A 24,108-nucleotide genomic window follows, 5' to 3' on the forward strand; every position below is an offset into this window, starting at 1 on the left:
CAGGAGACTGGTGACCACTTCATCCCAGCTCAGCAGTGACAATGGCTTCATTCCTGCGCGGGAAGCAGGCTGGCATGCAGAATGATCTGTCTGCCAGCATCCTGCCCCAGCTCTTCAGTCCAGACGAACAGGCGCGATTCGGAATCAACTCTCAGATCAGGTCAGTCTTTCTGACGCGCGCAGATTTTCAAGTCAAGACGATGATGGACAATGGAAGCTGACGGGCCCATCCCTCTTGGAACAGCTGCCTCGCATACGACCCGGTTCAGTCCCTCCTCGCCGTCGGTACGAACGATTCCAAGTTTGGCCAAGGGCAAATATATGTCTTCGCCCGAGATCGCATCCAGAAGTTTCTCGTCCCGAACAGACCGGCCTCGATTAGGACCGTGCAGTTCTGCGCCAACAGGCTTGTCAGTCTAGATGCCAAGGGCGAGCTGGCAGTATGGGATCTGGACACTGCCAAGAGGGTTGCGGGGGGTTCTTATGGCGGTACCGTTGTCACCATGATCACAGACCCCATGCTCGACTGGGCCATCGTCGGCCAGGCGAGCGGTGATGTGAGCGCCTTTGACCTTGACCGAGGGAGGCTTTCTCCCTTCAGGATACCCAACTTCTGGAGGAGCAAGGACCCCAAGGCATCCCTGGTCACAATGGTCTCCCTGCAGATGCATCCTCGCGATGTCGGAAAGCTGTTGATAGGCTATTCTCACGGTGCCGTCATCTACTCCTTCAAGCAGAATCAGCCCACCAAGTTCTTCGAATACGTCCTGCAGCCCGGCGCCCCGGGTGGCAATGCTGAAAACGTCAACTCTGTGCGCAGGCCGAGGCTGACGCACGCCCTGTGGCACCCGACCGGTACATTCATCCTCACGGCACATGACGACGGAAGCCTGGTATTCTGGGACGCCAAGGACGGTAGGATAGTCATGGCAAGGTCCCTGTACGAGACCAAGGTCGACCAGACCGTACGGCCAGCACCGTCGCCCAGGCCCATCCAGCCATATGTGAAGATATCGTGGTGCTGCAAAGACAATCCGGACGACACTGCCCTCTTGATCGCTGGCGGACAGACAGCGGACGAGCCCGAGAGGGGCTTGACCTTCCTGGAACTTGGGCAAACTCCAAACTATGCCACGTCGACCTGGCAAATCCTCGAGGATCATCTGAAGGGCAAACGTCAAAGTGTGCTCCCGACACCGCCTGGGACGGATGTTGCAGACTTTTGCCTGCTGCCTCGCTCTTCTCCTCACTTTGCTGGTGCTCAAGACCCTCTTGCTGTTGTGGTGACGCTCTATTCGGGTGAGCTGATCACCATGAGCTTCCCTTCGGGCTTCCCGATCAGCCCGACCAACCAACTCCATCCCTCTCTGTCATTTGTGCATCCTTTCGTCATGAAAGTGGTTGTCTCGACCTTGGATCGAGGCCGATGGTTGGGTATGATGGAGAAGCGTAGCAAGGGAGAAGATCTACTGAAGGGGGGCGCTGAGGCGCCAAAACCCTGGCGCAGATATGAGGGGCGCAACATCATTCAGGTGGCTCATGCAGACAGCACCATTCGGCTGTGGGACCTCGGACATGGCGACGAGATGGAGAACACGGGCCAGCTCCAGGTCGATATGGCCCGCGCCGTTGGCAGGTATGAAGACGTCAGCGTGACCGCCATGCATCTGGCCCCTAAGACTGGCGACTTTGCCGCGGGCACACAGATGGGCGAGCTTGTCATCTGGCGATGGGGCGGAAACCCGCGAGCCGGGCGTGACGAGGCCAAGGAGATGGATCCAAACCCAGGCCACTTGTCTGACATTACGTCAAGAGCTGAGCCCTCGCTGAAGGAGGGCCTTCAGCCGTACGTGCTGTACGAGATGGCCAAGGGGTCGATCTCCGCAGTGGCCGTGTCAGATGTCGGGTTCGTTGCTGTCGGTTCTGAAGGAGGCTTCTTCAGCATCATCGACCTCCGCGGCCCTACCATCATCTTCCAGGCGTCGATGGCCGATTTTGCGAAGAAAGAGAAAAGGACGTCATTCCTCAAAGGCCATTCCAAATCCTCTGCCACTATAGACTATCCCGTCAAGATTGACTTTGGCGTCATGACCCTGGATGATGACGGCTATTCCAGCATCGCGTGTTTCGTTGGTACAGACCAAGGCAAGGTGGTCACATTCAAGCTTCTCCCGTCGGGAAATAGCTATTCTGTCGAGATGGTGGGCAGTGTTTCGCTCAGCGACAGGGTGGTGGCTCTCTGCCCAATCGTGGCGGAGACCGGCCGGGCTGCCGGAGCTACGCCAGAGATTGTTGGCGGCCTCAGGAGTGGTCAGCATGTAAACGGCGTCCTTGTAGCTGGTAAGTACTGTGCTGCCTCTTAGGCTTTCGGACTGTCTTAGGCTAATGACGTACAGTAACCCAATCGGAAATACGTGTCTTCAAACCCGCCAGCTCCAAGGGTGCCTCCAAGACTTTCGACGATGTCATATGCAATGCAGCGTCTGTGGCCAACGTTGAACCTCATGGTTCCGCCCTCGTCGCTACCTTCGGTGACAACACTGTCCGGGCGTTCAGCCTACCCGGCCTCAAAGAGATCAACCGAGCATCATTGCCCATGCTCGACGCCTCGCGAAATACGCTTAACATCATCGCGTGCACAGGTGATGTGATCGGCTGGGCCGGCCCATCGGAGCTGGTTGTCATCCCCGTGTGGGGCACCGGTCGGGGCCGCGACAAGCTAAACGACGATGACAAGCTCATCAACCCTGAGGCTGCGATACCGCCGCGTCCCACCATCTCGAACATGCAGTGGCTCTCCGGCACGCAGTACATCTCACCTACGGATCTAGACCTTCTTATCGGCGGACCCGATAGGCCGCCCAGCAAGCGCATGCTCGACGCCGCAGCTGCAGAACAGCAAGCCGCAAAGGCGGCGGGCTCAGGCTCCAGTGCGTCGGCAGGGCCTGCAAGGCCGGGCACAGTACAGGAGGGATGGGGCGAGTACCTGACAAGACAGATTAACGAAAGGACGGACAAGCTGAATTTGATGACCGATAACGTGGGGGATCTCGAGGAGCAGAGCTCTCGCTGGGCAGATGATGTCAATAAGTTTGTGGGCAAGCAGAAACGAAACGTGGTACTGGGTGGCCTGAAGAGCAAGTTCTTCTGACGTGTGTGCTTTTACTATTTATATCTACATGTCTTGGGGGATGGGACGGCGCTTTGGGACGGACGGGCAATTCTTTGTACATGGACATTATAGGCGTAGTGGTCACTCGGACTGCCATTGTTTCTGCTTCCAACTACTTGACCAGCCGTAGCTTGAACATTTTAAACTTATTCTTCTCTAGCACTCTTTCTTCCATGCCTCTTTAATTCGAGAGTGGCCCCTTCTCATCAACCAGTACTGCAAGAACGGGTTGAGAAGAACGCCCAATACTGCAATGTTGGCTGAGCACGTTATCGAGGTCACCATATAATACGTTATCCTGCTGTCGACATTCATCCCTTGCTGGCGCATGTACTGCAGTGCCTCGATCAGGCATCTCATACTCGTAATCTGGACAATTATAAACAAGAATAGGCTGCTGAGCAGCATTGCATTGGGACAGTCTAGCATTTTGGTCATGTTTTTTGCTTTTTTTTCTCCCTCGGAGGAAGGATGTGTGGGTGATGTGGTAGCGGTTGTGTCGGAAAGGGAGGTTGTCTTGGTGGGTGTTCCAGGTAACGTTTCCGAGAAGGTAGTGGTGCTTGGAAAGAAAAGAATGTAAAACTTGCGGGGAGGAGGTGGAATGTGAGGAGTTTTATATGACATGTGATCTGGAGGGATGTTGTTGTTTGCGTATAGGGAGGATTTAGTCATGTTGGGTGCATGTGATTAGGCAAGGTGTGGTAAGTTCCTCGCTGTCAGCAGCAAGTCACTTCATGTCATGAATGTTATCGTATTTCCAGGGCAGTGGCCGTGGAGTCAGTTTAGTAAGTACTGAAGTGGTTGGGAATGAGGAATGACTTGCTCAATTACGCCAGCGTTCAGAAACTTCTGCCTGATCACACTCGGACTTGGAACAACTAAAGATGGAGAGAGTAATCACCAATGCCAAGTACAAACAAGTAAGGTGATTAGAATGCGTCACAGAAGAGGTTTTTTGATTTCAATAAGTATGATCACCCAAAGAAATACGAACCGGGAAACAAAATGCTCATCATTCCAAAACACGATCCCAGCTCGTGATGCGAGATCAAGGGCCAGGTCGACACTTCATTCAATGCTGTCTACCACGATGAGAAAACAAACATCTCTTCCGTTTTAGTCCTGCTAAATCGGCAAGTTCTCTCCTTGAAGGAGATGCCTCAGGCTTAGGAAAAATAAATGGTTAGTGAGGTAGCTCCGTAACTACTATCGCAGTGTCACGACACGACAGTCCCCAGTGCCGCTAGCCTCGCTTCCTAAAGGCTCAGTTCAGCTTCTTCCGAGCAATGTGCGGGCTCAGCCACGCGCCACAGAAGGATCAACACCAGAAGCCTCGTCGTCCTCCTCAACAACTGCGTCATCGGCAAAAGGATCATCACCACCGACGCCCTCATCAGCAGCAGTAGCAGCATCCTCGATAGAGGCAGACTGAGGTCTCACCAGATGCGCAGCAGTCTCAAGCTGAGCCCTGCGCTCCGGCGCCTTCTTGGAGTTCCTGCGGACCACATCCTGCAGCCTGTCAGCCTGCAGCGTGTGCCTTCTTCTCGTTGTTGTTGTTGTTGTCGTCGTCGTATCAGCAGTAGTAGCAGAAGACGGCGCGGTCTGGGCAGGCCGTTCCATAGGCTTGTGCATCTCCTCAATGGCCCGGCGCATGACCTCGGGATCGACAGGGTGGTACTTGTGGCGCTCCTCGGCAAGCTCCAGCACCAGCTGCCTGTTCCTGCCCTCCTCGAGCTCGAGCGCCTTGTTGAGGATCTCGGCCGCCTGCTCGAGCAGGTCGACCTGGCTCTCGAGGCTGGCGATCTGCAGGGCGTCTTGCTCTGCCTGCGAGGCCTGCATGTCCTCGTGGCCGTGCCAGGCCTGAGTGCCAAAGGGGTGCGGATTTCTCGATAGAGGCGGCGCGGGGAGGTGGCCGAGCTCGATATCCATAGAAGAGGAAGAGAAGGGTGAGGCGGCGGCCTCGGTCTTGAGCTGCTTCCTGCGGGTGGTGAGGCGGAGGTGGCGCAGAATCAGCCAGGTGCCGAGGAGAAGGACAGCGAGGGCGAAGAGAACGATGAAGACGGCTGCCACAGTGGACCAGTGCTGAGGAGAGGTGGGCATGGTTGTGCCTTGGGGAGATGCGGTGGGCTGGGCCATCATGTATCAATTGCGCTGTTGCTGCTTGAGGGGAGACTTGGAAGACAGGTTTTGTGGTTGTTTGGGATCTGTAGTGTAGTTCTGAGAGGCTTGCTTACCAGAACCTTTTTCCTCTCAGGAGTGCAGATGCGTCACACAAGAGAGATAGATATCCAAGTCCAGCAGGATGTGGAGAGAAGGACACTGCAGTCAATTCTCGTTGCGAACGGAGCCCAGTATTTATGAGCATGGAAAGACACTCGACACCGTGGAGAACAATAGCTTTATGCTATCCGGATTGTTCACGAACAATCATGTCGGGTTCAGCGAGCTGAAGCCCATGGCTACTTGAACAAAGGGCATAAAGAAACCTGTCTGTTGCGGAACCAACAACAAAGAAAGATGATTGATAACCACCAAAGACAAGAAGGGGAGATTAACTTCGTTCCCTACGTTGCTACTCAAATTTGTTTGGCGTGGCCCTATGCAGAACAAGCTAGTTATGAAGTCTAGTCAGAAAAGGCAAGTCAGAAATAATGAGGAGTTCATATGATCAGTATCATTGAGGCTTTTTGGTAGACAGAAGCCTGCCAGTAACGGAATTGTGGACTGCCAATAGTAGCATTTTGACCTCAAGTGCATTTCTTCTTTTTGTCTTTGGGGTCGGAATACTTCAGATATGGGTGGGATAATGGTAGGCAGGGCTCGAAAACAGCCATTCTGTATATTGCGAGACATCATATATTCTCTTAAAGTAGGTATTCAATGGTAACTGACAACAGCCCTTTCTAAACGTCCACAATCACATCTTATGGTCAGTCATTATCCTTCTCATGCCTGTAAACCCATCATCAACCACATCCCCTTTCAGAGAAATTCCCGGACCTGCTCCTCACTCCATTCCCAAAACTTGGCCGAATGTCCATTGCCTCCCTCGGCCTCAGACTTGGTAGCCTCAAGCAGGTCCTTTCGCAGCGGGTAAAATCTCCCCCAAGGAATCACTAGAAAGGAAAAGTACTTTCATCAGTCATATGTTCTTTCGTTTCAAAAGCCCAGGATGGATTTCTTTTTTTTTTAAATTCAAAGTCTTACCCCATTCGCCACTCCTCTCAATAGTAACCTCCTCGCTCAGCCCGGCCCAGAGCTCCGTGTACGCGCCGTACACAACCGGATGAAGCATCAGCGTGCTCAGGACCGTCTTGAGCAGGCAGCCCCAGTCGCGATACAGGTCCGAGCTGAGGTTGCCGGGGTTCAGCGGGATGCTGATGACGCCCTGGCTCTTCAGCCTCTTGGCCAGCTCGACCCCGTGCAGCCAGTTGCCCGCCTTGCTCACCCCGTACCGATCCAGGGGCGACAGCTGGGGCCAGTAGTCGACATACTCGGGGCTCATCCCCTTGGACGGCTCGCCGCCGATCTCGGTGCCGGACGAGCTGACCCACACGACGCGCACCGTGTTGGGCCTCTTCTCTGCGCTGGCGGTCGCGACGAGCACCGGCGTGAGCAGCTGCGTGAACAGGAATGGCCCCAGCACGTTGACGCCCAGGTGCACCTCGAACCCCTGCGCGGTGCGCTGCTCGCCCTTGTCGTCTGTGATGGCCTGCAGGCCTGCGTTGTTGAACAGCACGTGCAGCTTCGTCTCCTTCTCCAGGAAGGTCTGCGCGGCCTGGCGGACGATGCGCAGGTCCGAGAGGTCGAGGTGTAGGAACACCAGCTCGCCCTCCGAGGATGGGTGCGCCTCCTGGATGGTCTTGATGGCCCGCTCGGCCTTGGGCTTGGACCGCGCCGCCATGTACACCTTTGCGTTCTTGGAGTACAGGATGCGGGCTACCTCGTAGCCTACGCCGACGTTGGAGCCTGTTACGATGTAGACCTGTGATGGGGCAAGGTGGAGCGAGGTGGCACGACAGGTTAGAAGAGAGAGAGGGTTAAAAAGGAGCGCAGCAGAGGGAAGCTGCAATGATAATGATAGGAGTTACCTGAGAGGTGAGGTCTGGCAAGGAAGCCTCTGTGAAGCTGGGTTTGGGAGGAAACGCCTGCGTCCATGTGCTAGCGAGGCCTTGGCTTGGAGGCTTGCCCGGCTTCTGGACTTTTGTCTTTGTGCTTGTCATGGTGACTCTTGTTTCCTTGTTTCTTTCTTTTTTGAAGATTCTATATAGTCTTGATGTCTGTGACTTGGACGGGAGGAGCCCACTCTGTCTAAGTAAGTATATGACAGCGAGGAGAAGGAGGAGAAGCAGGATGACGAGGAAGAAGACGAAGATCCAGTGGAAACAGAAACCCCTTCCTCTGGTCAGTATCACGACCCTCCCTTTTATACATGCCCACTTGGCACTCATCCATCCTCCATCTCCATTTCATGCGGCTAAAAATCCCAACCCATTCGTCGTCTACACATGGTCGGGCCCCGCTGGCAGTCCGTGGGTCCGATGTTACAAGAAACCAAATCAGGAAAAAGCCACGTCTAGCTTATGTATGTAGGATTTGGGGCTGAACAAGTTATTGCATTCTTCCAAAGCAAATCGAGCAATGACAATCCATGCAGGCGGGACACTTGCGGAGCCTTCGGTATTTTTTTGTCCAGCACCAAAGCCTGACCAATGAGAGGCACTGTTACAATTGCCGAAAGGGGATCTTACTGGGCACCAGACTATTCAGCTGGATGGATGGCTATGATGGGATGATCTACGTGAGATCGTTCGGCCTTTAAAATCGTCAAAAAGCCGAATTGAGTCAAGGTGTCCCAGTACAACGTTAAAATTTGGGGTCCAGACTTCTGCAGAGACCGTCGTCATACGTACACGCAGAATTGAAAGGGAAAATAAAGTTTCGACCGATAGACTGGATGCAGGGAAGCACGATCTTTATGTTCTGAATCGACGTCCTTGACCTCGGGTATTTTATCTTCTTTTTTTCATTGCAGGATCTCATCGCAGGATTTCTATCCCAGTTCGTCTAGTATATAGTGTCATGTATGTTGTATCCATGATCAGCTCAATCCCCAAACCCCAACGCTCCTCTCACGGTAATGCTCTCTCTCTTTTTTTGTGCCCAATCAATAACACACACAATCACAAGGAGCGACGTGGAAGTCTATGACTTGACAAGCAAGCTCTTGCCCGTCATCTCCTCGGGCTGCGGCAGCCCCATGGCTGCCAGCACCGTCGGCGCAACATCGCCCAGCACACCCTCGTCGCCCTTCTTGAGACTCCAGCCCTCGGGCGCGTTGGCCATGATCAGAGGCACCTTGTTGGTGGTGTGGCTCGTCTTAGGCTTGCCGTCAGGGAACTTCATCTCCTCGGCATTGCCGTGGTCGGCTGTGATGAACAGGACGTAGCCCTCCTTCTTGCATGCCTCGTAGATCTTGCCGATGGCCTTGTCGGTGGCCTCCACTCCCACCAGGGCGGCCTCGTACACACCAGTGTGGCCGACCATGTCGGGAGGCGCAAAGTTGTTCATGACGAAGGGGAACTTGTGCTCGCCCAGGCGCTTGGCCACCTGGTCGGCAACACCGGCTGCCGACATCTCGGGCGCCTTGTCATAGGTGGCGACGGACTTGTTGGAGGGCACGAGGTCCTGCGACTCATCACGGGTCTCGAGGGGGAAGACTTTCTCGACGCCGCCGTTGAAGAAGAAGGTTACGTGGGCGTATTTCTCCGTCTCGGCGATGTGCACCTGCTCGACATCTTGCTTGCCCAGCCACTCGGCCAGGACGTTGCCCATGTGCTGGGGCTTGAAGGCAACCTCGAACGGGTAGTCGACCTTGTACTGCGTCATGGTGACGAGGTTAATCTTGGGGTAGGCGAAGTCAGGGCGCGGCGAACGGTCGACGTCTCCGAGAAGCTGGGTGATCTGTCGGACACGGTCGGATCGGTAGTTGAAGAAGTAGACATTGTCGCCATCTATCATCAAAGCGTCAGCAAGGGGGGGCCGGGTACCTCCAGTCAATTGGACTGGAAGAAAGCTTGGGGAGAGGTTCGTTATTACCCTTGATGCGAGCCTCGTCGCCGTTCACGATGATGGGCTTGAGGAACTCGTCGTTCTCGCCCTTCTCATAACGCTCCTTGACAGTGGCCACAGGGTCGCTGCTGGCTTCGCCTTCGCCCAGGATCATACCCTTCATGGCGAGCTCGACCCGCTCCCACCTCTTGTCACGATCCATGGCGTAGTAGCGGCCCACGACGGTCGCCAGCTCGCCGGTGCCAATCTCCTTGATGGTGTCGAGAAGCTCCTGCATATAGCCGGCGCCAGACTTGGGGTCGGTATCACGGCCATCGCCGAAAAAGTGGATGTAGACCTTGGGAATCTCGGCCGCCTTGGCGGCCTTGAGCAGGGCATACAGGTGCTCCTGCTTGGAATGCTATTTTTCGTCGATAACCATCAGCTCTCGCTCCTCTGATTGTCCTTCTTACGCAGGACTAAACAGCTCCCCCCGTGTGTTTTTGATATCATGGAAGGGCTGCAAGTTGAAACATACCACACCACCATGGGAGATCAGACCACAGAGGTGGAGTCTCCCGTTGCCATTCTTGGCTGCCTCCAGCGTCTTCTTGATGACCTCGTTGCTCGCAAACTCTCCCTTCTTGATCGACTGGTCGATGCGCACGACATCCTGCCAGACCACACGGCCGGCGCCGATGTTCAAGTGGCCGACCTCAGAGTTGCCCATGAGGCCCTCGGGCAGACCGACGGCCAGCGACGAAGCCTCGAGCTCGGTGTAGCCGGTGGACGACTTTGCGAACTCGTCCATGACGGGGGTCTTGGCGTTGGTAATGGCATCGCCATTCTTGGGGGAGTCGGCCGAGGGGACACCCCAGCCATCAATGACGACTGTAAATGCGTAGAAGCATTAGGATCAGCCAGGACAGCTCAAGGCAAATGAGGACGAGGCAGGAGACGAGCAGGTAGTCCGGGCGCGTGCGTCCAGGTCTGGCAGTGCTGCTGTTGTCTCTTTCCAGGCGAGGAGGCGATCGCGACTGGTGCATCACATCGCTCTGCCTCTGCCTCTGCCTTTGCACCTTGACGGCCGTGTCCATGTTGGAGCAAAGGGGTGGTGGTGCATCACGGGAGGAGGGGCTTCGATGAACATGGGAGGGGTAAAGTGAAGTTGGGACTGGACGTACTGAGACAGGCGTTTTGCTCTGGCTTCGTCATCTCGTCTGCCTTTCTCTTAGACATGGGTTCAGGGTTTCAGACGGATAGCAATAGGGAAGGGGAACGGGAGTGAAAGCGTGGCCCAAGGTGGCAGGAAATTCTAGGGGTGAGTGGTATAAATAGAAGAGGATGTTTTGGATTACGATGGATCGATCTTGTTCATCACCCGTTTTCCTGCGTGATTTTATGGTGGGGTTATTCTGGTCTCGACTACCCTGGCATGACATGACATGACGCTGTTCTCTCGGCCACTTTCCTGCCTAAGTACTGCTGGTAGCTCTGTTATCGATAAGCCGCGGGGCATCCCTCGCTAGATTTCCCACTGTAACTTATTGCGCCCAATCCCAGACCTGATCTCCACCAAATGCGATCCACCAAACCATCACTCCATCGACGCTGGACTCGATCGTGCGTACAACCGACCCGTCCTGCAGACAGGCCATTTGCCCCAGTTGGACGCGACACGTTTATTGCTGATTCTCATCATATCATCGTTGCTCTAGGCCATCTATCGGGTCTTGCGGCAGCAGCTCTGTCATCGTCTTGCCATAGGCTTCTCGCATTGTTTCGCTATTTCGAACAGATTCGACTGCATTCGACAGACTCCTCTATTGTCCCATTCCCTATCGAACAGGACTTTCCCAAACTCTATAAACTCGAGTTCTTCTCTCTCTTCTTTAATCTGCACGTGGAGGAACACAATATCGAGATGGTCCCTCAACAACAAATCGCAGACGGCGAAGGCCAACCCTATACTCTCCCCGCGGGCCTTTCCCCCGACTCCATCGACATTCCCTCCGAGCTCGCCACCATCCTCTCCCGCATTCACTACGTCTCTCAACCCGCCCCAGAGACGACTGACCCTTCAAATCCTCGCCCCAGAGACCAGGACGAGGGTGTGCGCCCGAAGGACCTGCCCACGGCGACCGACTCGCTCAAGCATAAGATCCAGCGCGCCCGCGCTGCAGTCCACACCCTCCCCGACATAAAACGCACCATTCCCGAGCAGGAGGCCGAGATCGCAGAGCTGAAGGCGCACATCGAAAAGCAGCGGGCTGCGCTCGGAAGACTGAAGGAGTATGGGCTCCAGTTCGCCGCGGAGGAGACCAATACTGACGGTGGTGACGTCGAGATGGGTGGTACGGGATCACATTCTGCCGAGGGCGCTTCAGGTTAGAGACCAGAAGGCCCCGCGCCTGTTGATGTTGCTGTCATTCCTCAAGAGGAGCTGCAGCTTGTTGAAAAAGACCAAGAAGAGGACGAGGATGTGGCTTCAATGGACATATCCTTTGACTGGGCCTCTGAGAATAGAGTGCCGGCCGTTCAGCATCATCAGCTCTTCGACTCTGTACTGTGCACCGTCCAGATGAATGGCGGGGAGACTATCCTGCGTGGTGGGGGAGGCGCCTCAGTGGGAGCAGCTGAAGAGCTGGCCTCACCTGCAAGCAATGGCCAGTATCCTCATACGGACCCCCGACCAGACAACCACGACCAAGGTGTCGGGAATGTGCCGATGCGTCGTGGACACCCTGAAGCGTATTCCATACAAAGCGCAGGAGATATCGCGACGGTCTCACTGGCAACCAATTCTGAGTCACAATATCCAAACCGTCTGTCTCGCCGTCGTCGAAGCAGTCTCGTCTCCGAGGATGAACCCGTCTGCAAGAGGAGAAAATTAAACAACGATGGCGTGGGCGAGGAAAATCTACATGCTGATCCGTCGCCAGTCAGCCAAGACCATACCTTCAAGGACTCACTGATTTTCATGGTATCTCAGCCTCTATTTGTGGATGCTGCCCGGGACAGAGAGGACGGTGTGCGGAACAAAGAAGAAGAAGAGGGAGCCTCTCGCCCTGCGGCCGATGTAGGCGACCTGACACCTCATCATGTCCATCCACCAGACAATCACGGCCTCATAGTCGAGACGGAGGACGGTCCGTCACTGCTGGTTAGCCAGCAGTCTATCGCAGATAACACAAGGGCTGATGATGATATCGCAATAACTGGATCGGAGGTACAATCTGTTCCACAGACTGGTATCAAGGCAGGCAGTGTTGATTTCGCCTGTACACCACTAGACAATCATCTTTCCACCGTCAACGAGGGCGAGAAGAATGCAGCGGGCCCACTGAGCGCTCATCCTCATCTCAAAGTCGATACGAGCAGCTCATTCCCTACCGTGCTTCTTCCACAAGACGGCCTTCATTTCCCCGTCGAGGACAGGCTCCCAAGTGCCAATGCCTTGACAGCCGTGGATAATACCGAGCTCTCAGTCAATCCATCCGACCGGGACGAACCAGTTGGGAATCTACTCGTGGAGCCACTCACTCCTGTCATCGAAGCCATTCTCCGAAGTATCGTGAATTCCATCAGCGAGCCAGAAGCGCCAGCCCACGAAACCCGCCCCGACGTGGCAAACATCGTGACCACCACGGTGGGCGCAGCCGTCACTGAGGCACTGATGGAAGACGGCGGCAATTATTTCCCGGCTGCAACACAGGAACCGGTCGAGACTCCCCCCTGCCTGCCACCGCAGGGTAATGACCCCAAGACACCACTCTACCAAGGCGTTGTCGACATAGACTGCGACAAGAAACCAAAGAGCGAGGAGTGCGCGCTTCAGTCGTAGGCACCGGTTAGCCGGCAGCCTGGACGATCCGATCCCAGAGGTATCCTTGCCCCGGGCACAGCTCGGTGGCACGGTTGATGGCCATGATCATGGCCATACCTGCGAAGGGGACACGAGTAGGACGGTGGGATGAGGTGTTACGCAGAGGCTACCCTCACGGCGCTCGGGCACGTTCTGAAGGGCCAGAGGACAGCTTGATGCGGATCTGACTGTGAGAAATTCACGGGCCGAGGCGACCGGCAGTCCTTGGGGCCAAAGTCATATGCCCTGATGCAAGTCATGATGGTTTTAGACATAGTGAGTGGATACTCATGGAGGTCAAGGGGACGCGCAAGGAAGAGACTGCTTGATTATGATACCCCTTCAATCAAATACTGCTTGCTCTTTGGGCTTTTACTCCTCGCCGTTAAATGCCACAGGTTTCGGCTGACTTGAATTTCGCTCCATATGCTTGCTTAATAGTTGGAATTTCCGCCCTTGGTGCGCCTTGTGATGCTCCCTTCCCGAGTCCAACCCAACGCCTTGCAAGCTGGTTTGGAAACACACCTCAGGAAATCGAAATCCAGGCAAAGATCTTGCACACAAAAACCAGCGCCGTCTGTCTTTTTTCTTTTTAGTCTTCTACAGGACTCCCGCCTTTCTGAGGATGTCATTTGTGCTCAGCGACGGCCCGCCCCGCACGGTTGTCTCCCAGAACTCTGCAAGGATGTGCGCATCGTCCTGCGCCGTGATGGTCTTCCAGTTGGGCGAGGCCTCAGTCTTGAGCCAGTTGAAGTCGTCGACCTGGTTCCATTGGTTGTTCGGAGGTTCCTGACCATTAGTCAACTGCTGGGCATGTCAGTTCTCCTGTTGGCTGTGGACAGACAGATAGATAGGGCTAAATCGGGGTGACCAAGACATACGTAGCAGGTTGGGATCTCTGCAAATCTCACCCCCTTGCAATCCTCGATGATAGGCCGACTGCCTGCCCACAGATACACGCTGACATTCTCACACTCATGGATCCGCACCTGCCTCGCGTTCACCACGAGCACGGAGTCCTTAACGCCGGTGATGTGCGCTGGGCCCGCCACATGGCCGGCGATGATCAGGCTTTGCGATATGTTCTTGATGGCGAGGCTGGCAAACGGGCTTGCCTTGGGGCGTCTCTTCTTGGTGGACTCGTCGTCCTTCTGGTGCAGAGTAGGCACCGACATGTCGAGCACGCACCGCTGCAGATCTGTGATGCTCCCCGAGGTAGTAGCTCGGCTGGCTGTCGCAGGCAGGATGATGTGCATCTCTTGGTGGGATGAGATATCAATGTCGCGGGCGGCGGAGAAAGACGGCTTGCGGATGCCGATGCCGGTCTGGGAGGCCATTTCGGCATTGTAGTTCTTGCTCTTGGTGTTGTCGAATCTGGGCAAGTCGCCGAGGCCGTCCTCTTCCGACGCGGAGACAGCAATATCATTCTCGTCGTCCCCAACAGCTGGGTCTTTGTTAATTGGCGGGGAGGACGACAAGAACTTCTCCTTGGATTTGGAGCTGAAAGAAAAGCGACTCCTGTCTGGACCAAGTCGAGAGGTCTGGATATTGAGCTGTTCGCGGAGTGCCTTGAGAGCCTGTGTGCATGGATGCGTGAGCGAGTGAGCTTCGTTGGTGGTGCCATCCTTGTACCCTTGCCGGTTAGGAAACGCCTTCACATACCTGGGTGTAAATCATCTGATCACGCGCAGGAGCGAACTCTGATGCGTCCGAAACTTCGTTTGTGAGACGGGAGATGGAGGCGAGGATGTGGTCGGTGGCGTCCTTGCGCTCGCCGCCCGTGACGGCTATGTTGCCTAGGTTTGCGATGTCATCCTGGAGAGCTAAGCAGAGACGCGAATCAGTTCAAGTTCAGATACCCGCATCGATAATGGAAAAATAATGGAGGGGGGGCCAACCTGTTGCTTGGGCTTCAAAACGCCTGTAAAAGTGCTCCTTGGGATCCATGGTGGGCTTTAGACCTTTGAATGCGCCATCGTAAGCCGTGGGCCCGTACAGTACTGACTGCATCGTGATTGTGGTCAAGGTGATGATGTTGGTGGTAAGTGTGGGGAAAGTGGGGAGGGGTAGAGGGGGGTGATTGCAGGTGTGGGTGAGTAAGTTTAGCAGTGTCAAATGTCTCGAGAAATGGGGAGATCACTCGTTAGAGGAGGTATCAAAGTTGAAGGGCAGGGGAATGGGAGAGAAAGGGGCAGGCAGGAGTGAGCGCGTGCAGACTGCAAGATCAAGGGCAGAGGGGTAGAGCATATATATATATGTATAAAGATGAAATATATCGATATAGACTTGTATATCCAGATCATCTCACCACCGTTCTTCTTGCAGCACCACACAGGGTTAGCTGGTGGCCTTGTGTGTATGAAAGTCTGTGCTGTATGTGGGCGTTGGTGTGTTGGCGTGTTGTCGACTAAAGGGAGGGTGACGACATGAAGCGTCGAGACAATGCCTCGTGATGTCAGGTCGCGGGTGGGGTGATGTGCAGGGTCTGCAGCTGCCGTTGCGGGGCGCGTTTAGTGCATGTAACGGCGGCACCCAGCGGTAATAAGCCTATCGTGGCACTGTGACAAACAATAGGTGGGGTCTCAGCAGGAGGGATTACGGTAAAGGAGGAGGGTGGGTGGATGGATAAATCATCGATCGATCGCACTCGAGGGAACTGAGTGAAAGAATGTGGGTGGCTTGAGCTGGGTAGGTGAGTACGTACGTTCGGCAGGCATGGCTCGATGCAAGAAGAAAAAGGAAGGAAAAGGGTGTGTGACAATGAACTCCACTCTTTCTCGTTCATTCTCAGGAGAGGAAGGTACCACCACGTCGAGGAGGGGAGGGAGAAGGGAAAGGCACTTGCAAGTTTCAATGACTTGTATGTGCCTGGGTATGAACTTCACTCTTTGGTGTCGCCTTGACGTACCAATACTCCAGCGTTGCACAGCCATTACATGTCATGCAGACGTGTAGTAGTCATACACGGATGATCAACTTGATACGGCCTTAACGACATGAATTGGCCAGGGGTTCATTGGTACTACTCTTCTGAGGTTTGTGCAGACGTTTTTGGACCTTGGGGGTGCAGTATGGCCGCCCGGTGCATCGCCCTCTACTTTCATGGTTGAGGCTAACCACTGAGGCCTGAGAGTCAGCCCATGGTTGTCAAGCAATATTTGCTGTTCCTAAACCCAAAGTATTCATACGGTGGTGAGCTTCTCCGGATTTGTGGCGTCTTCCCCGCATGCACCCCTACTCGCTCCTTCTAATTGATCGACAATGCATGTGCCCTGACGTAGGCATGTTATTTATTGCTGACAGCGCATCGGGACTGCCGCGATCCGAGGAGTGAAACGAAAATACGTCAATACAGACTTCCAATTTCAGGCTGGCGAGGGAAAAGAAAGACAGAAAAAGGAAAGAGAAAGATAGACCGAAGACGTGAGAAAAAGCAAGAGAGAATGAATGAAGAAAAAAAAACAAAAAGAGGGGGGGGGGGGGGAAGACGTGTGAGCATGCAAGTATTAGCTGCTCGGGTCAATGCTGATGGTGTGTGGTACAGTGGTGGAAGTCTCTCCATGGCTTCAACCAAGTTGGCGTGCAAATCCCAGATGTGACAGTCTAGGGTAAGTGTGCTGACTGGATTAATCTAGGGTGGGTCTGAATTTGCCCTAGACCTCGAGTCAAGAATCCATTTATTGTCCCTGACTGAACAATGTTGTGGAATGGGCAGTGCACAAACATATTGTCAAGCTGCAAGTACAAGCGCAGAAAGAATGTATTTTTAACTTAACCGTAGCACAACTAATGTCCATCACTGAAAGTCATGGTCCACCTGGCCGCGGTTCTGGTCTTGGTCCCGGGGGGGGGGCTTGCTGGGGGTAATGCTGAGGATCACCCAAAGGTTTAGTGGTGTTTGGACCTAAACCGCGGTGTTATGCTATTGGCCAACTGCAGGCAGGCGTTACGATAACGATAAGCATCTCTTTCTCTTGGCTACGTCAAAACGCTTCTTTTTTTCCTTCTTTTTTTTTCCTGTTACTGCCTTCTGATTGTCCCTGCGACACGACACCATTTCCAGCAAAGCAACCCTCCTGCGACAAACCTAAGTTTCCAGGGAAGCCACCCTACTACCACTTCCATGTCATCATAACTGTAACCTTTTGGGGCCCTTCAATGGCTGATACGGCACCAACATGCGCTTCCCTCACACCCAGGTAGCAGCAACCCTCTGCCACGGCTTCCACGCCGCAGCCCGGTCTACCGCCTCACGCCCTCTCTCCTGCAGTCAGCGTTCCCTCCTCCACCAGACCTCGGCCGCCTTCCGACCTCGCCAGCGCTTCTTCTTCACCTCAAATCTGCGGCTCTCCAAGGATGGCAGCGGTGACGCCAGCACAACCTCCCCCCCGATTGTCTCGACTGACCTCGGAACCTCGGAGGCACGGCCCGACCACGCTCAACAACAACAAGCTCAACAGCAGCAGATCAGCCAACATGGAGGAGGGAGCAGCAGGAGGAAGACGGCTAGACCAGCTGGTGCTGGAGGCAGTGGCAGCAGCAGCCATGGCAGCAATAGCAGTGGCGCCACCAAGAGAAAGCTCCGCGACCCACTCCGCCGCGTGGCCTCGCTTGCCCAGCGGTCCAGCGGCAAGCCCCCCAAGGCCACGCGCGGCGGACAGGGCGAACCGGGCAAGGACTATAGCACCACCATCTGCGCCATCTGCGTCGCTGAGTCCTTCGACATGAAGGCCGTCGTGCGCTCCCTCCAGGACCAGCACTACCTGATCGACCCAGACGGCCTGGACTTTGACGACGAGGAGGTTGTCCACGCCGGCGTGCGCGGCGGGCCTGGCGACTTCTTCATCTTCGAGACCGGCACTGTCGTCACCTGGAGCCTGCCGCCCGAGAAGGGCATCGAGCTCGCCACAGGCTTCCTCGCGTCTGCCCACCAGAACTCGTACTTGACGCAGATGGACCGGGATGACATGACGGAAAAGCTCGAGTTCGAAATGGACCCGGCCACGTCGTGGAGCCTGATGCGTGGCGACATGGTCGTGCTGGGCACCCGGCGCGATGAGGGGGCTGCCGCCGACTTCGACCCGACCGATATCGGGCGCGCCAAGATCGCCTTCTCGTCCGGCCTGGCCCGGAGCACCAAGGTCGCCGTCCTCGAGACCCTCCTCAGCGCCTACCTCGAGCGGACCGAGGAGCTGCCCGCCCAGCTCGAGAGCGGCCGGCTGCGCGTGCGCATGCCCGAGATCCTCCAGCGCACGGGCGAGCTGCTGCGCCTGCGATCCCAGCTCAACTTCTTCTCGGAGCTGACCGACTCCCTGCCCGACAAATTCTGGGACCAGCGCGCCGAGCTCAAGCTCGACAGCATCTACGACCAGGTCGGCAAGGCCCTCGATGTCCCCTCGCGCATCCGCGTCCTCAACCAGCGCATGGACTATGCCGACTCCATGCTCGAGACCTTTCGTGAGATGCTACACTCCACTCACAGCGCCCGCCTCGAGTGGATCATCATCGTGCTCATCGCCATCGAGATCGGCTTCGAGCTGTATCATATGTGGAGGGAGTACGTGACCGGCGGCGGATCTGCACAAGTAAAAGAAAAAGGGGAGGAAGAAATAAAAGCCAAGCAGGCCACGTTGGTGTGAGGGACATAAGTGCTGCTGGCCGTGGTACAACGGGCAAAGATGTATTGTTGCCGCCGCCGCCTCTCCTCTTGGCGAGCGTTTTCATGCAAGAAAAAATGATACCCGAGACTTTTTGTTATATGATGATCATCAGTTTGCATTGTGTGATGAGCGTTGCGCAACGAAAGGAGGGACAGAAAGAAGCAAAAAAAAAAAATAAAGTAACTCCACTCAAGACTCTTCTTCAGCCTTGTGCAGAAATTCTACCGCGCTAAGGTGTATAAGTACTATCGCCAGCTGATCACTTAAAATACGTATGCCCTGTGATCTTCTGTGACCAAATAATCTTCATTATGTGTGCGCAAGGGAGAGCAATGCAAAAAGAGTCCAAGCCCATAGGAAACTGGATTGACTATACATCCAACTAAAGAAATGCCCACGATAGTCGAAAATGGAAGGGGGAAAAAGCCGGATGGGGGGGGGGGGAGGGACCATGGAACGGGAACCGGATTTGTTTCTATTAGCGGTGGCTGCATTCTTCAATTACATAATATCCACATCAAGGCCTAGCAACAAGAAGAAGAGAGAAAGGAAAGGAAAGATTCTTGTACATAGTCCACCCGGTAAAAAGGGGGATGGATATGGTATAGGGAGGTACGCGCAACAACATACACAACCGTATTGAACTCCGCTTTCCTGCCCCCTCCCCCCCCGGGTCCTTTGAATCAAAAGCATAGTGATCTGCCTCTTCAGCCCAACAGAGATAGAGAGAAGAACATGACCAATCCCTCCCATTTTAAAGAACAAAACTGGTAACAAGCCAGACAGAAGGTCAAAACTCTCAGAACGCCGCGACTTGACCCGGGTATGGGGATTTGTCAAAGAATGTCTGCCCCCTCCGCCCCGCCCCAAAAATCTCCCATGATGCTGTGACATCGTACACTCATCCCAATCTTTTCCGTCTAACATCTAGCTTTGATAATCCCGTCCGGTATGATAGGTATCAGACAGGAGTTGGTGGTTTCGCCTGTACATTTGCAGACGGTGCTGGCGAGGGTGTGGCTCCCTGCATGGGACCCGGGCTCGGCGACGTCATCTGTTGAGGTACACCGTTCATGCCAGCAGGGGGAGGTGGTGCAGCCGCGCCCGACAGCCTAGGACTTGGTGAGGTTTGACCTATGCCGCCGGGCATATTGGCTCGGAATTGTGCCAGCTTCTGATAATCTACGGGAGGCCCTCCAAGGCCGATCCCGCCTAGGCCGGCAACACCGTGATGATTCGCAGAACCAGCGTGGTGGCTTTGCTGCATCTTCTCGTTAAATTGATTGATGCGTCCAATGGCTTGGTTCCTTTGCTGCAGTTGATGTTGATACCGCTGCTCCGGTGACATCTGACCAGCCCATGCAGGCTGCTGCGCCACTGCCGGCCCAGCACTTTGAGAGCTGGGCTGCGCACCATTCGAAGGATAGCGAGGAATGCCTGTAGGATGTCCACCTGGCTGTCCGGGCGTCCCGTAAGAAGGCCGCGCCTGAGGCATAGGCGGTTGGCCAGGTCGTGGCGAATAACCCTGCGCGCTCTGGTATGGTGGTGACATTTGTGGAGACATAGTCCTCGTCTGCATCGTTCCATTCATGTGCGGCGTCATGTTGCCAGGCTGTTGTTGATATTGAGGCTGCATACCGGGCTGTGGCTGCTGCTGCGGGGTATAACCTGGATAGCCTTGACCATAGCGACCAGGCGTGCCAGGCTGCTGCTGTACATGCTGCTGATAATTGGAAGCCGGTCGCTGTTGTGGCTGTTGTTGGCCTGGGGTGCCCTGATACGCTGGAACAGCACCCGGCGTACCATAATTCCTAAGTGGCTGCATGGACTGCTGAGGATTCCATCCGTTCGGTCTCGCAAAGGGCTGGCCTGTCGGTGGCCGTTGCTGAGGGGTTGGCATGCCCGGTATGGGAACCGACATCTGGCGCGAGTAGGATGGGGGTATGTGATTGCGCACAGGAGATTGACGATAATGATTCGGTACAGGCACTGGTGTCTGGTTGGGCATCTGGAACTGGCGGTGATTAAACTGCTGGCCGGATTGGTACGGCGTGGCGTTTTGGTAGCTCGGGGTCCGTTGTGGCTGTCTCGGGGTCTGTGCGGCCTGCGCCGCTTGTTGCTGCTGGTGCTGCCGGAGCCTCGCGGCGGCCTCATCCTCTTCCATCACACCCTTGTACACGTCGCTCCTCACCTCAATCTTGGTGCTCACACTCAGCTCCTCCAGCTTGTCGGAGTTCAGGCGAGCCACGGCATACGGGGGCAGGCCGGAGACAATCACTGCAAGCTGGTCCTTAAGCATCTCGTATGTCTCTCTTTCTTCCTCAGAGGGCTCCTGGAATGGCGAGCCAAGCATGTTATCGGGCTTGGTGGGGTCAGCCGCGCCCCGGTTCTGGCTGGTCGGCAATGTCAGATGTCGGTTTCTCTGGTAGGATGACAACGTCTCGATGAGATCCGAAATCTCCTGCAGAGTGTCATCGAGCTCCTTCTCTACCTCCGTCTTCTTGGCCAGCGCCTCATCATCACCAGTCAGGCTCGGGTCGACGAGGCTGTCATCCCAATTCTCAATAGCCTTGGCAATCTCTTCTTCCTCGATGTCGGTGATAGCAACTGAAGGGTCCGCCTCGGCGTTTACGTCGTCAGCCAGTTCAGCGGCGATCAGCTGTTGCATGTACCGGTATCCTAGGCGCTGGTACCACACACGGCCAACCTCGCCCGACGAAATGACCGCACCACCGTCGTCCTTCTCCGGTGCAAAGCTCGAGAAGGCGCCGCGGAACAGAGCTTCCATCTCCGTGATCTCGACGTCAATCGAAGAAGAGGAAGAAGGCTTCTGGTCAAGCGTCATATCCCGTTGGTGATCCTTGTCCCTGCGGCCCGGCGTTGCATTGCTGTAGTCCAACCAGACGCCGGTAGTGAGCTCCTTGACAAAATACGAGTCCTTGTCGTGGCGGTGTGTCGCCTGTTCTGCCAGCTCGGGGTGATAGAACCCCAACAGCTTGCCCTTGTTGTGCGCCTTGGACGATTTCGGTGCCTCCACAGGGGGAAACGTGGCTTGTGAGGGAAATAGTTCACCCAAGGTCGGCACTCGAGTGGGTTTCTGTTGCACTGCTGGCGGAAGGACGGTTGTCGTGGACAAACCATACGGGAGTTGCGCATCGGTCAGCGGCTTAGGCGCGCCGCCTGCATCCCCGCCATGGTGCCGTTTCGGAAGACTGGAAAACAGGTGTCGTCCTTGTGGTGCTTGGCCGAAGACGGTCAGAACTGTGTTGTCAGCGGCGGGCTTTTGCACGAGATCATCGAAATTCTCAGAGGTATCAGCATCGGTGGTTGGCGCATTGCTGGGATAAGACATTTCCCGGTGGTGCATATCGAGGGCTTTCTCCTTCAGCTTGTTGAGCTGGATGAGGTCGTCATCGTCAAGATTGGTGGCGCCGTCGGCAGGTTCTGCGGATCGCAGCTCAACAGCACGATCATCGATAACCTTCTTGAGGTCCAGAACGAGCTGGTCAAGTAACTTGTAGGCATCCGAATTGACCTTGTCCTCAATGCACCGGGGTGTAGAGACATCCTCATCGGACTTGTGTCGCTTAGACTGGGGTTCGTCGGCGGTAGAAGCATCTGGTAATGGTCGCTTGAGGATGGAGGGCGTCGTGTCGTATCTAAAAAGATGTAATTTTCAGTAAAGAGTGGCCGTTGGATGCAGGGCAATGTGGGCATGGAATCATGAGAAGGAAAAAGCGAAAACCTTGCAGACGTAGAAGAAAAAGAAAAGGAAAGGAAAAGGGTTTGTCGCGTACCTTTGAAGCACATCAAAATAGTCGCGAATCAATGTCCTCTCGTCGCGGAGTAGCTGATCATCATTGACGACCGGTGTGACCCCGTTAGCATCATCGAGTTTTGTTGATCCATCGTCGCTGGCCTCACGCTTGCGCTTGGTGGTGGTGGGACCGTCGAGTTGAGACTCTGATGGAGACGACGGCCCCGGGCCAGCAGCAGCTGCAGCAGCATGGCCATTGACCTGCACAGCAGCCTCAGCAGGCGAGGCCATTGTGACAGCCCAGCGAAATTTTGGCGGGATGCACTCGAGGCAGGTCGAGGCTGCGGGCGGGGAGGGGGATCTAGGGCGATTCCAAGAAGTGGTCGAATGATTTTCAATAGTTGAGCGGCAAGGTGGTGGTTCGTCGCGACTTTGCTCGTCGCGTTGGCCTCGCGCGCAATGGGGGGGATGGGGGGGCTTTCTTGCCTGGGTAAAGTTCCAAGGGAGAAACGGAGACCTTTGAACCTCTTGTCACTGACAGTGGCAGTAAAGGTCCTGCCGGGTGCAAAAGGCAGAATCAAGCTAAAATTTGTCCACTAGTCCTCTTTCGGTCATGTCAGGACTTACGTAATCACGAACCTCACCAAGACCCTTTTCAACTTCGGCCATGGACATTGAGGTTCAATCATGAGAAACATCTTCCTCAGAACAGTGCATGCAACTCACATTACAACATTACAGATGACTCACGCCATTGCATCGACTAAAGGCCGTTCACAAATGGGAAAATCAATACCTGAGCGTCTTTGGGGCAGGCCAGTTGCTGCGTCCTCCTTCTGCACAGCCTACGATAGGGACAGTCCGTCATGCATGTACCATGCAGAGCTGTTGTCTTCACTGTAGATACAAGCTTTGCATCCCTACGACATAGCGGTGGAAGGGCAGTGCTGGTATTCTCCAGCAGATGTTGCGGTGAGGGTCCTCACGTGTGCTTTGACCTACCTGCTCCCAGAAACCAGCAACTTACGAGTGCCCTCCATGACAAGTCGCGCACGGTCTTACGTCGAAGAGAGCATTTCCTATCTGGCCGATGAGCACGGGAAGGCTGGAGAAGAGTGTCTGCAAATCGCATCGTCGGACAGAAGTGTGCAACACCACCCACGAGATGGTCGCTACCATAAGGATTTCCACACCTCTCTCTCTCTCTCTCTCTCTCTCTCTCTCTCATATCGTATTGTCCTGTGTATCGGAGATTTTATGTCATCCCAAGGTCTCTCATATGCTGGACTGGGGTATTGGTATGCCCATGACGGTTGCATTCCCTAGTGGTGGTCATAGATCATCATAAGCAGCCACAGGTGTCAAGCACCAGGGGCAGATGACTCTATAAGAGGTCGTGCAAGTCGACTGCGAGCGTTCCCAAGTCCGTCCTTGGACTTCAAGAAAAATCGGGTTCTATTTCGGAGGCACATTTGTTAAGACCCGAATAGGAATCCAACGGTAGGCTGTGCTCGTCTTGGGACTCAGCTTGACGTGCGTGACCCGAGACAGACGCTGACGAGAAGATCGGCCATGGCAGTCTCATCCATTCTAGCCATGCGTT

At 55.0% G+C, this 24,108-nt stretch overlaps 8 protein-coding genes across 8 annotated transcripts; 3 read left to right on the top strand and 5 right to left on the bottom strand.

The window, feature by feature from the left end:
* Positions 1 to 41: 41 nt before the first annotated feature.
* M406DRAFT_292705 (uncharacterized protein) lies at positions 42 to 3,316 on the top strand (the record flags this gene model as incomplete). Its single annotated transcript, XM_040919045.1, has 3 exons — positions 42 to 160; positions 245 to 2,340; positions 2,397 to 3,316. The coding sequence occupies 3 exons, from the start codon at positions 42 to 44 to the stop codon at positions 3,149 to 3,151; spliced, it is 2,970 nt and encodes a 989-aa protein (XP_040774054.1). The 3' UTR covers positions 3,152 to 3,316.
* Positions 3,317 to 4,468: 1,152 nt separating this feature from the next.
* Positions 4,469 to 5,308, bottom strand: M406DRAFT_73728 (uncharacterized protein; the record flags this gene model as incomplete). The annotated part of the gene is made up of 1 exon (XM_040925650.1): positions 4,469 to 5,308. The coding sequence occupies one exon, from the start codon at positions 5,306 to 5,308 to the stop codon at positions 4,469 to 4,471; it is 840 nt and encodes a 279-aa protein (XP_040774055.1).
* Positions 5,309 to 6,314: 1,006 nt separating this feature from the next.
* On the bottom strand, positions 6,315 to 7,395 carry M406DRAFT_261299 (NAD(P)-binding protein; the record flags this gene model as incomplete). Its single annotated transcript, XM_040917429.1, has 2 exons — positions 6,315 to 7,157; positions 7,264 to 7,395. 2 exons carry the CDS (start codon positions 7,393 to 7,395, stop codon positions 6,315 to 6,317), a joined length of 975 nt encoding a protein of 324 aa, XP_040774056.1.
* An 804-nt stretch (positions 7,396 to 8,199) lies between these two features.
* Positions 8,200 to 10,475, bottom strand: M406DRAFT_346993 (uncharacterized protein). The gene is made up of 4 exons (XM_040922242.1): positions 10,408 to 10,475; positions 9,762 to 10,114; positions 9,272 to 9,644; positions 8,200 to 9,186 (listed from the first exon to the last, which is right to left on the bottom strand). The coding sequence occupies exons 1-4, from the start codon at positions 10,460 to 10,462 to the stop codon at positions 8,378 to 8,380; spliced, it is 1,590 nt and encodes a 529-aa protein (XP_040774057.1). The 5' UTR covers positions 10,463 to 10,475; the 3' UTR covers positions 8,200 to 8,377.
* A 672-nt stretch (positions 10,476 to 11,147) lies between these two features.
* On the top strand, positions 11,148 to 11,615 carry M406DRAFT_261512 (uncharacterized protein; the record flags this gene model as incomplete). Its single annotated transcript, XM_040917444.1, has 1 exon — positions 11,148 to 11,615. The coding sequence occupies one exon, from the start codon at positions 11,148 to 11,150 to the stop codon at positions 11,613 to 11,615; it is 468 nt and encodes a 155-aa protein (XP_040774058.1).
* Positions 11,616 to 13,688: 2,073 nt separating this feature from the next.
* Positions 13,689 to 15,035, bottom strand: M406DRAFT_48782 (uncharacterized protein; the record flags this gene model as incomplete). Its single annotated transcript, XM_040924375.1, has 4 exons — positions 13,689 to 13,895; positions 13,970 to 14,665; positions 14,751 to 14,911; positions 14,987 to 15,035. The coding sequence occupies 4 exons, from the start codon at positions 15,033 to 15,035 to the stop codon at positions 13,689 to 13,691; spliced, it is 1,113 nt and encodes a 370-aa protein (XP_040774059.1).
* A 2,231-nt stretch (positions 15,036 to 17,266) lies between these two features.
* On the top strand, positions 17,267 to 18,727 carry M406DRAFT_261990 (uncharacterized protein; the record flags this gene model as incomplete). Its single annotated transcript, XM_040917484.1, has 2 exons — positions 17,267 to 17,453; positions 17,571 to 18,727. 2 exons carry the CDS (start codon positions 17,267 to 17,269, stop codon positions 18,725 to 18,727), a joined length of 1,344 nt encoding a protein of 447 aa, XP_040774060.1.
* Positions 18,728 to 19,234: 507 nt separating this feature from the next.
* M406DRAFT_346995 (uncharacterized protein) lies at positions 19,235 to 22,796 on the bottom strand (the record flags this gene model as incomplete). The annotated part of the gene is made up of 3 exons (XM_040922243.1): positions 19,235 to 20,402; positions 20,739 to 22,407; positions 22,546 to 22,796. 3 exons carry the CDS (start codon positions 22,794 to 22,796, stop codon positions 19,710 to 19,712), a joined length of 2,613 nt encoding a protein of 870 aa, XP_040774061.1. The 3' UTR covers positions 19,235 to 19,709.
* Positions 22,797 to 24,108: the final 1,312 nt, after the last annotated feature.

This window comes from Cryphonectria parasitica (genome assembly GCF_011745365.1).
Source record: "Cryphonectria parasitica EP155 unplaced genomic scaffold M406scaffold_6, whole genome shotgun sequence".
Lineage (NCBI taxonomy): Eukaryota > Fungi > Ascomycota > Sordariomycetes > Diaporthales > Cryphonectriaceae > Cryphonectria > Cryphonectria parasitica.

Coding starts and splice junctions, on each gene's coding strand:
- M406DRAFT_346993 (XM_040922242.1), bottom strand. CDS start 10,462: ATGTCTAAGAGAAAGGCAGACGAGATGACGAAGCCAGAGCAAAACGCC. Junction 9,645..9,761: donor TGATCTCCCATGGTGGTGTG/GTATGTTTCAAC, acceptor GACGAAAAATAG/CATTCCAAGCAGGAGCACCT. Junction 9,187..9,271: donor CGACGAGGCTCGCATCAAGG/GTAATAACGAAC, acceptor CTTTGATGATAG/ATGGCGACAATGTCTACTTC.